Raw genomic sequence first — 11,746 nt, forward strand, 5'->3', positions numbered from 1 at the left:
AGGTTAAAGTGCAGCCTGGTTGATGACATTGCTGCCACGTGAGGAGCAGCCTAAAACCCCATGAGGTCCGGCAGGGATTGTACCTATCTGTACTGCCAACCAGCATCCAGCAAGAGTCTGCTGTAGACACTGTCTCATTAAGACCCCCCAAGGTAAATCTAAATTCCTTACTCTTCTTTCACAGGGCTCCTCGATTTAAGGGGTTCCAGCAACAGGACAGCCAGGAGCTTCTTCATTATCTGTTGGATGCAATGAGGATTGAAGAAACAAAGGTAACGTCTTTGTGCGTGTTTTTAAAAAACTTACTTGACTGTATGGAGAGCTGCCTAGTCATTGCATCAATGTTCTTCATGTTCTTAATATTTTAGAGATATACTTAATGAAGTAAGAGTGGCTATTTTTGTTACCTTGAGAAAAATAATGACTTTTTGAAAGACGTTTTAATGATGTTCATGTTGATATGTTAAAATTGCTGATTGGAATGAAAGTTTCAGTCAGCAATAGAAAGAGTATGGTAATTGGATCGTGATAACTTTAGGAATCTGAATTGTTTGCCTTTATTTAAAAAAGAATAAAATGATCAAACAAAAGGACTTCCGAGGAGTCAAGAAGGTAGAAGTAGGACTTCTGATTTAGCTGACAAAGTGAATGTTAGAGCTTTGGGATGGAAATCAGCAGCTCCTAGCTGTGGGCCTGCCCACAATTTTCGTTGAAATCTAGTTCAACGGGAAAAAAAAAAAAAGGACAAAAATAAAATCTTGCAAAGCTCTTGTATGTATCTCTTGAAAGTTTGAAGAACTACTTGCTTTATAAATAAGGTGCTGCTTTTCATTACTTAAAATTTACAGCTAAGCCTGCAAAGTATATAGTTCATTATATTAAATATGCCCCTGTTTGGGGTTTTTTTTGTTTCTTTTCCTTCATTATTTCTGCCTCCTGCATTGTTGAATGCAAGAAAGAGTGTTTGCTTGCTTGAACTATTTTGACCATATCAGATCTCATCTGCCTGACCCTTCTGTCTTGGACCCTTCTTTTTCAGATGATATTTTGATAAATAGCTTTTTCTAAGTCTCCTCAAAAGGAGGGCCTTAAATCTCATACTGACCAGCATACTTCCTCTTCCCTCTCATTTAGTAATATGAATGCCATGATTCTGCGCTGAATTATCTTGCAGATAAGATACAAAGCTGTGTCTGAGCCTAGCCCTAAAGCACAGCTGAACAAATCCCCATCCTCCTAGAATATATTAATATATATTGGTCTTGTCAGCAGTATACTTGATCGTAAACAGAACTGAACCTACAGGGAGAAACAGCTAAACCTTGACACTGTTAGGCTTTCAAAATTGTGTTGAACAGGGCACAAACCAGAAGCAGCTAACTTCTGTTAGAAAAGAGTTACCATGTTTTTGCAGCAAGGGGAAAGTTTATTATTCTGTTTTGTTGGTTTTCATGTGTTAAAAGGTGGAAACTATATTTGCCTCACAAATGAGGATTCACTGAAAGCAGGATTATTACAGTTACTAAACTTCTTCTCTAGTAGGTGATTGTGCTTTGTGCTCAAGTAAGTCTCCTGTATTTGTATTTGCCTTTCGAATCTGTTATTATTAGAGAGCAGTGACAGCTACCGTAGCTACCGCAAAAGAGTAATGGAAGATGGTGAGAATTTTAAGTGACCTTTTGGGCAGTATTTCTGCTTTCCCCATCACCAGGCAGGGAGAAGTTGGTCCCATCCTGCCCTGCAATTACACCCTTCTGCTGCCCTAATGGTGCATTACTGCAGACAAGTCTTTATCCCCTCAGGCTGCTCCTCCGCCACAGACAGTACTAGTAAAAGCTTTCTCTCTCCTTTTTTTTTTGTTTTGTTTGTTTTGCTTTGGTTTTGTGATTATCCTGTGGTTTGGGCTTGTAGATGGTGTGCCAAAATGGCAAACGTCAAGCAGGTGGTGAGCGCTGGCCGCTGTGCCGGCCGGACACAGGCAGGAGCAGCCCCCATGGCCTCCCCACCACGTGGGCTCCAGCTGGGGACAGCCTGCAGCAGCATGTCTGCCACCAGAATCCTGTAGCAGGGGTTACAGCCACCAACCTTTCTCTTTCATGCCACGTTGAAACTTTATTCTCCCAAGAGGGAACAGCCCTGCTGAAAGGGCAGCCAGCTGCTTTGCCATCCACCTGCAAGAGAGCTGAACGTGGACATCCTTGCTCCCCTGTTCCTACTGGGATTAATTATTTTAAACCCTAAGAGTTTTGATGAGGAATACATATGACACATAACATGGTACTAGTTATAGTAACTAACAAAAAACCACAGTGCACCTTTGCTGCTTCTCTGTGGTTTTGTATCTTGTAGCCAACACCAGCATTGAACTTTTTCCTATCCCTGTAAAGGAAGTTAGAATGTGCATATGTACACAAGTGGATTTTTAAGATAAAAGCTTGTTGATACTACAAGAAGGATGACATAGCCCTGCCGTTTCCAGCAATGTGGGCTCGAGATGGTTTCATACCAGGGCCTGAAGTGGCTGAACCCTGTTGCTAATTGATTAATGTCTGCTGCCATTGTCCGCAGCACCCTGCCCATTCAAAGGCTATGTCTTTCTTTGACCTAAATAAATGGTTCAACGGGCTAATCCCAACAAAAGGGTTGCTTATGGCCCTAAACCCATTTATGGTGCTCAACTTCATGAATTACCTATTGATTAGTCCTTTTAGTATATTGTTGGCTTTAAGATGAACAAAGCTGAGCTCTGGGCAGCAGGAGTTAATTCACAAGCTAGGTCACATACTCATAAGGTCGGAGTATGACTTGGTCTGATGGGTGCCTGAACTGGAAATCAGACCTCTAATGCTGGAAATAAGACCTCTGTCATCCTGACACTTTTGTAATATATGGCTTGAAAGTGTACTTTGCTCCCTGCAAACAGGAGCTATTTATTATTATTTTCATGTTATGACGTAGGGTTTAACTTGCAGAAAGTTTGGTATTGCCATTTGTCTCTAGACTGGTACTTTGCTCTAAGCGTGACTTCAGCAACACATTTAACTATAAATGTCATTTGCACAGTGACACGGGAGACTCAGACATGTTACTGGAGTTTGTGGATTAGAGAGCCAGTACCTTTGCCTGGAAAAAGGGAAGCCTGGGTCATGCACGCTACAGTGGTCCCCTGTGCGGTTCATCCTCCTGCTTCCCTCTGTGCCGCATACCAGAGGTTGGGCTGAGCTGCCTTTTGTCCTGGCCCGTGCAGTTCTGCTGCCAGGGGACACCTCTGAGGAACACAGCATCTCCTCGTCCCAGGGCAACTGAGAAATAGTTGTCTTGAGGTGCAGCTACAGCTCACCGGCATGAATTTGCTTCTTCCTGATTCTTCTCTCGAAAAATGTAGTTTTTACAGGGTTTTGAGCAAATGTGATGACATTTATATGGATTCATAAAAAGTTTTTTATCTCTCCTAAGGTTTTCTACCATAAGTCCGAAATGTGCAGTGTTAGAAAATAAATGTAAGTAATAAAAATACTGCCCAAATGGAGTCACTGAATCTGGCTATTGAAAGATATTAAAAAGCTGCCTTCAAGTATTTTGTATCCTAGTCAATCAGTAACAGTCCGTTCTTCAGTATATTCCACCCCCCCCACCCCCCAACAGTGCAAGAAACAGATGGTATTTGTTCACTAAAAATCTCGTAGTTCTTGGTAACCTGTTGAGTGCTCTGCAGTGGCTCCCTTTTTAAGGGCAGGAAGTTTTTTGGATGGTTATGTACTGAAAAGCTCATGTAGTTTTGACACTGCTAGTGAATATCAACAGTAGTTTTAAAATACTGTTAAAATGCTGTTTAAAATACTGTTAAAATACTGTTATGCTTATTTTATGGAAATAAGAGTAGATAAAATCTAATCATAGTTTTTAGAATGTTTACACTTAAAATACTTGCTGAATATATTTTTTTTAATTATAGCGTATACAAACTGGTATCTTAAAAGCATTTAATAATCCAACTACTAAGACAGCAGATGAAGAAACTAGAAGAAGAGTCAAAGGTATGCAATGCTTTATTGAAAACTTTAAAAAATGCACAGGTTTTTAAATACCATTTCCTTCATAACTATTGCAACAGCAATCCCGATGTAGTTGAAGGACTTTTATTCTGTATTATTCTGGTGCCACCTAGTGTGTATCTAAAGTTCAGAGAGCTTAGTATTTGCTGATTTGCATCTTTGTATCCAGGATAAAGGCTTCCACTGTATTTATAATGTCTCCTCTAATGATAGATAGAATTTAATTTTGTTTTCTAAAATAGCCTGCTGCATCTTCAGGTTTGTTGTATAGTCACAATTATTGTATCACTCAGAGGCCACTTCCCATAAATAAAACAGATTTGACTAATACTGTGAGCACTTTAAATATGATTACAAAGCCAAGATAGGAAGCTGTTTCAAAAGAAGGCATGTTTTTTCAAAACAAGAGGTTTTTAAATTTTTCTGTGTGTGTATGTTTATACAAAAGTTTTAATTTGGGGGATTTTGTTTTAATTAAAGTCTTAATAATGATTAAGCTCTTTTGAAAGTCACCCTTCCCAAATCTGCAACAGTTAAGTCATAGAGATGTATTAGAACAGGCTTTTGTCACGTTTTTTAGAGTTTTATAGTTTCAAAAACCATTCAGAAAGGGTGACAACCTGTCTGCTACCCTAGTGTCTATATCAAGGCAATACAATATTACATATTCAAAAGAAAACAGATTTTATTTAAAAGGCTGCTTCTTGAGAGGTACAGTATTATTATCTTGTTACAGTAGGTCGGGAAGGGAAAGAGAAAAGGGAACCATCTCATTAAAATATTTTTGAATGTTGAGATAATACAGTATACGATGTATTAGTTATTGTGTTCAAAACATTTTGAATACATTTAAAAATTGTGCTTTCATAATATATCTTAGAATTTTGTTGTACTTACAGTGTGGCATTGGATCTGTTATTTTTCACATTTAAAAAAGGCAATGTTTTTTCAGCGTATGGAAGAGAGGGTGTGAAGATGAACTTCATAGATAGGATCTTTGTTGGTGAATTGACTAGCACTGTCATGTGTGAGGAATGTGAAAATGTAGGTATTCTGGAATTTGGTTTGATGTGGAATAGATCATATACTGGTTTGATTACATTGTCTTGAAAGTATAAAATTGTATTGCCAATTTTATACTTGTTTGTTTGTAAAAACAAGACTTTATTGAAAGTTTCTCATTTAGAATGATTTATTCCTTCTTTAAAGCATTATCCTCCCAAACCTAAGAAGAGGAGTCCTTTGAATTCAAAAAGGATTCAAGTACTGGGCTTGATTTTACATCTGACTTAAGGCTGGAGGTTCCAAATTCTATAATTATCTGTGTTGTAGCCCAACTTTGTTTGATATTTTTAAAACATCTACCTATCTTAAAACAAATCCTCCTGTCTGCTTTTCTGGGATATGCCTGAAAATTGGAAATTACTTACTTCATATTAGTGTGAGTGGGGAAATGCTAAAATGACTTTTTTTTCCACTTGAAGTATTTTTGATAATTAACATAACCCTAATGAACAGCATATTCCTTTCATAATTAATATTACTGACATTTCATCATAAATGCTTTCCATGATCCTTATAATTTTCTTTAACTTTGGAAGAGAAAAATCTTATTTGCATGACTTTTCTAACTGAATGTTACATTTCTGTTTGGTTTAAAACATTATATTGCATATTATAGAGATTAAGTAAGTCAATCAGTCTGAATAATTAAGCACAGTCCTGCAGTGCCAGGTAAACTTTCCTGTGTGTGATGTGCAGATTACACTTATATGCTGCTGGTCTCAATGAAGAACTTTGACTATATAAAAAATAGAGGTTGTATGTATTTTGTGTGTCTCATTTATTTTTGCTGGATTTTTATATTCTGCCTGCACAGGACTTGGGACTTCGCTAGCTGTAAGCCTTTGAGGGAGAGTTTAGCATTCACTTTCCTTTGGCTGCATTGGCAAAGATATATTTGATTAAAGTTTGTTCACGCAGACTCACTCTTTAGAGGAACCCCTGTTTGAACATCACTCATCAGGCAGTCAGTCGTCATAGTTACAATAGTTTTGCTCTCAAATAGTTTTTGATCTTTATTGCCTTACTGGAACCTAAACTGTGCCAAGTCCTTCACACAACAGGTAAAAATTAAGCCTACGGTCCATATCAAATGTTGCAGGTGGAAGATAGGGTCACAAATACAAGAGAAGGGCAACAGTGACAGTAAGTGAGGGCATGACTGTGTTTGGTAACTTACGTGCACAACATGATTCGAATTTTTTTTAAGGCCTTATTTTTCACAGCCTTTCCAGAGGTAAGATGAGTCAGTTTTGGAAGGAATTTGAGAATGGCAAGGGAGAGAGCTTAAGGAACAGGCTTGGATGAGATGGTCTAGTCATAAAGGCAGATGAAAAGTGCTGACAGAGAATGTTTTTAGGTGTGGTTTGGCAGATATTTCCAGTTTCAGCTTAGATTTTGTATGGCTTATAGATGGCAAATTAAAACTTAAAAGTACAGAAAAACAAGGTGGTTTTTGTTTTTCCAATCCCCTTTTGCCCAGCAATTGATTTTATTTTAACAATTACTAATATATGTTATGGGATGAAAAATTCTAATAAAGCTTTTGGTTGTAACCAGTAAGGCTGACTTAAACTTTTCTGAAAGCATCGGGTTAGAACCTGTCGTCTGACTGTCATTAGCCAGTCCTTACTGCTTAGCAGTGTATGAGGTTAAACACCTGCACAGAAGTGTCCAGGAAACTCTAGAAGTTTGCTTTCTGCAGAACTGTACCATCTAGAAGGCCCACATGACTTAAAAATCCATCTGGAGCTCAGAGAAACTGAGCACCATACTGCTTCTAGGTCCAGTTCCTGCCCAGATGAACAGCCTTGCTCTTTGTGTCTGTATGGTGAAATTTTGCAGTGTTAAGGAAGAAAATCAGATCTAACTTAAAATACATTGAAAAAAAATGTTTGTGGGAAGTTCTTCATTGTAGTTTGTTACATCTTGTATCTAATTTGCTTTTTGTATAGTTTCTGATAATAATTTGATTTTAAAAAGGGAGCTATGTGATAAATTCCTATCATGTTCTTTGCATTTAATATGCATTTTCTCTTTTTCTTCAAGATTTCAACAGTAAAAGAACCTTTCATTGATCTTTCACTACCTATAATAGAGGAGAGGGTAAGAAACAGAATATGTAATAAATAACTACTGCTTCTAGTGGATTGTTTTTACATACTTTTATGGAAGTGCCAGGCTGCAGGGTGTGCCCTGCTCTCACACCATTACGGATGGCAGCGGGGAGCAGAGCTGTGGGAGGTACGCCCAGGCAGAGGAACTCCTCCGCTTAGTGACGAAGCTCCGGGAGGAGGTGAGTAGATTGAGGAGTACTAGGGAGTGCGAGAGAGAGAGATGGACTACTGGAATGGCACCCTACCTTCCCTGGGACAGGCCTGACAGGCTGACAGGACCCATGGTAACCCAGGATTCTGTACCTGATCTCTGCCTGGCTGAACACAGTGACTAAAGGGATAGGGGGAATGGGGACAAGTTCCAGCTTGGTGCGGCAGGTGCATCCCCTCTGTGGCTAGCCCACCCTCCTGGGTGCCTGGGCATCCTAGGTCTGAGGCTCGGCAAGAGGAACTGAACAATAACGAGGACTGTGGTTGCTCTAGTTTGGAGGTGTCACTGAGGTTAAGTCAGCCCGTCTTAAAGGGGGAAAAAGATCTTTGCACTGAAGTTAGCAGCGCTCATTGAAAGAGCTTTAAACTAGATTGAAGGGGGAAAGGGATAGAACCAGGCTTACTAGAGATAAGCCTGGGGACAGCACGCCAATGTTTGAGGGACACTGTGCTAGCAAGGTGATTCAGTCTGCCATCTCAGTGGAGTTAGGGAATGGAGATCCATGTGACAGCAAAGACATAAGGGTTCTTGATGTGTTAGAAACTACATAACGGCCTGAGAATGCTCGCACAGGAACTAGGGCTTCTCCCCCCAGGAAGGTGGCAGGATCAATAGCCCAACTGAAGTGCATCTACACTAATGCACACAGCATGGGCAACAAACAGGAGGAGCTGGAAGCTGTTGTGCAGCAGGAAAACTGTGATGTAGTTGCCGTCATGGAAACATGGAGGGATGATTCACACAGCTGAGTGCTGTAATGGATGGCTGTGAACCCTTCAGAAGGGATAGGCAAGGAAGGAGAGTTGGCAGGGTAGCCCTGTGTGTTTAGGGAGTGTTTAGAGCTTAATGATGGTTTCAATGGGGTTGTGTTATGGGTAAGAATCAGTGGAAAGGCCAACAAGGCAGATATCATAGTAGGAGTCTGTTATAGACCACCCAAACAGAATGAAGAGACAGACAAAATATAATGTAAGAAGCTGGGAAGAGTCTCACAGTGGCTAATCTTTGTTCTCATGGAGGACTTCAACTTACTAGATGTCTGCTAGAAATACAGTACAGCAGAGGGTCTAGGTGGTTCCTGGAGTGCATGGAAGACAACTTCCTGACACAGCTGGTGAGAGAGCCAACTAGGGAATGCACCCTGCTGGACCTGTTGTTTGTGAACAGAGAAAGATTTGTGGATGATGTGATGGTAGAAGGCCATTTGGGCATATTGATCATGAAATTACAGTTTTCAATTCTTGGAGAAGAGAGGCGATCAGCACAACAGCTACCTTGCTCTTCTTGAGGGCAGACTTTGGCCTGTTTAGGAGCGTGGGTGACGGAGTCAGGTCCCTTGGCAGGCAGTCCTAAAGAGCAAAGGAGTCCAGGAAGGCTGGACATCCTTCAGGAAGGAAATGCTAAAGGTGCAGGAGCAGGTGGTCCCCATGTACTAGAAGATGAGCTGGTAGGGAAGACGACCAGCCTGGCTGAACAGAGAGCTTTGGCTGGAACTCAGGAAAAAAGGAGAGTTTCTGACCCTTGGAAGAAGGGGCAGTGCACTCAGGAGGACTACAAGGGTGTCGTGAGGTTATGCAGGGAGAAAATTAGTAGGGCCAGAGGCCAACTAGAACTTAGTACGGCTACCACCGTAAAAGGCAACCAAAAATGTTTCTATAAATACATTAGCAACAGAAGGAGAGCCAAGTCCATCCTTTATTGGATGCAGGGGGAAACACAGTGAGACAAAGGCTGAGGAAAAGGCTGAGGTGCTGAATGCCACCTTTGCCTGAGTCTTTCATAGTAAGACCAGTTGTTGTCTGGGTACTCAGCCCGCTGAGGCAGAAGACAGGGCTGGGGAGCAGAATGAAGCCCCCATGATCCAAGGGGAAATGGTCAGTGACCTGCTGCATCACTTAGACACACACAAGCCTATGGGGCCGGGTGGGATCCACCCGAGGGTGCTGAGGGAGCTGGCAGAAGTGCTCACCGAGCCCCTTCCCATCATTTATCAGCAGTGCTGGCTAACCAGGGAGGTCCCAGTTGAATGGAAGTCAGCAAATGTGATGCCCATCTACAAGAGGAGCTGGAAGGAGGATCCAGGGAACTACAGGGCTGTCAGCCTGACCTCGGTGCCAGGGCAGGTTATGGAGCAGGTCATCCTCGGTGCCATCATGTGGCACGTACAGGACAAGCAGTAGGTGATGATGTCCAGCCAGCATGGGGTTATGAAAGGCAGGTCCTGCAAGACAAACCTGATCTCCTCCTGTGACAAGGTGACCTACTTGCTTAGTGGATGAAGGAAAGGCTGTGGGTGTTTTCTACCTGGACCTTATTAAAGCCTTTGACACCATCTCCCACAGCATACTCCTGGAGTAACTGGCTGCTCATGGCCTGGGCGGGTGTGCTGTTCTCTGGGTAGAATCCTGGCTGGCTGGCCGAGCCCAGAGAGCGGCGGTGAATGGAGTTAGATGCAGTCGGTGGCCGGCCACAAGGGTGTTCCCCAGGGCTCAGTACTGGAGCCAGTTCGGTTTAATGTCCTTGTCAATGATCTGGGTGAGGGGACTGAGTGCACCCTCAGTGAGTTTGAAGATGACACCAAGCTGGGGGCAGTGCTGATCTGCTGGAGGGCAGGAAGGCTCTGCAGAGGGATCTGGACAGGCTGGATCGATGGGCTGAGGCCAGTTGTATGAGGTCCAACCGGGCTCAGTGCCGGGTCCTGCCCATGGGTCACACCAGCCCCACACAGCGCCACAGGCCTGGGGAAGGGTGGCTGGGAAGCTGCTGGGGGGAAGGACCTGGGGGTGCTGGTCGACACCCAGCTGAACATGAGCCAGCAGTGTGCCCGGGTGGCCAAGGGGGCCAACAGCATCGTGGCTTGTGTCAGACACAGTGTGGCCAGCAGGACCAGGGCAGTGACTGTCCCCCTGTACTGGGCACTGGTGAGGCCGCACCTTGAATCCTGGGTTCAGTTTGGGGCCCCTCACTTAGAGGTAGATGTAGAGGTGCTGGAGCGTGTCCAGAGAAGGGCAACGGAGCTGGTGAAGGGTCTGGAGCACAAGTGTTATGAGGAGCAGCTGAGGGAACTGGGGTTGTTTAGCCTGGAGAAAAGAAGGCTGAGTGGGGACCTTGTTGCTCTCTACAGCTGCCTGAAAGGCAAGTGGGCAGGTGGGTGTCAGCCTCTTCTCCCAGATAACAAGTGATAGGGCAAGAGGAAACGGCCTCAAGTTGTGCCAGGGGAAGTTTATATTGGATATTAGGAAAAATTTCTTTGCCGAAAGGGTTGTCAAGCATTGGGACAGGCTGCCCGGGGAGGTGGTTGAATCACCATTTCTGGTGCTATTTAAAAGACATGTAGACGTGGCACTTAGGGACATGGTTTAGTGGTGGACTTGTCAGTGCTAGTTTAATGGTCGGACTCGATGATCTTAAAGGTATTTTCCAACCTAAATGACTTTTATGATTCTATGAAGATACTTATATATATACACACAGTTTTCATTTGAAGTCTAAAAAATGTATGCTTGTCCATAAATACATGTACTGCCACGCATCTGTTCATTATATGATTTTATTTATATATAGGCATACAAGATCACAAGTGCATGTATTTTAAATTAGTCTGAATTGGAATAAATGGCCATGGTAATTTACAGTATATGTCAGTCTGAGATGAGCTTAATTTAGTAGTAGGTTTAGTATATACTTAGATGAATAGATTGATTATAAACTTTTTTGAAGGTCAAGAAAATGACATTCTAGCTTATTGGTTTGAATCTGGAGAACCTGAGTCCCTTGGGCTGAAGTGACCTATGGGATAAGACAGTGTTAAAAACTGATAAGACTTTTAATATATATTTTTTCTGGCATTTTCAGCATTTCACAGAGTGCCTCCATTAGCCGCTGAGGAACTGTGCTCCTTTGAAGGCATATGCTCTGGGTTTTGTGGGACTTGGGGTTTTCATTTGAGAGTAATGGGGGTGGGTTGGGAGTGGTTCTTCCCCCATCCTGCATCTGTTCCTGTATATTTAGGGAAGAGTATTCATTGAAATACGTAATCCTGTATAAAATGTACTCTTCTCTAAACACCAGTTTTTGCTCATAATTAATTCTTCATCTTTGTTGTTGCATTGAGTGCAGATGTCTGTGGGGCTTTTAAGAGTATTTTGAGTACCTGGGCCCCTGTGCTTGCTTCTTGGCAGACATGTGTAACATGGGAACTTCATGGGTTCTGTCAGAGAGAGGTCTGCTGGCTTCTAGCAATCGCTGCACTTACTCGAGGACGTGCATTGGTTGTCTCTTTCCTTTAGAGTCTAGATATG

General features: G+C 42.4%; 1 protein-coding gene across 12 annotated transcripts in view; it reads left to right on the top strand.

Annotated features, from left to right (window-relative positions):
- The window catches only part of USP45 (ubiquitin specific peptidase 45), a 60,663-nt gene that overhangs the window by 40,429 nt on the left and 8,488 nt on the right, over positions 1 to 11,746 (top strand). For 7 of the 12 annotated variants that reach the window (XM_080388024.1, XM_080388026.1, XM_080388027.1 and 4 more), the window contains 4 exons: positions 185 to 272; positions 3,956 to 4,037; positions 4,993 to 5,099; positions 7,167 to 7,223. In XM_080388024.1, the coding sequence (XP_080244150.1) occupies positions 185 to 272; positions 3,956 to 4,037; positions 4,993 to 5,099; positions 7,167 to 7,223 (334 nt within the window). Of the gene's footprint in view, positions 1 to 184; positions 273 to 3,456; positions 3,501 to 3,955; positions 4,038 to 4,992; positions 5,100 to 7,166; positions 7,224 to 11,746 lie in introns of those variants that run through there. The other 5 variants (XR_013928198.1, XM_080388020.1, XR_013928199.1 and 2 more) reach the window with 4 other exon arrangements.

This window comes from Falco punctatus (assembly GCF_963210335.1).
Source record: "Falco punctatus genome assembly, chromosome: 5".
In the NCBI taxonomy this organism is placed as follows: domain Eukaryota; kingdom Metazoa; phylum Chordata; class Aves; order Falconiformes; family Falconidae; genus Falco; species Falco punctatus.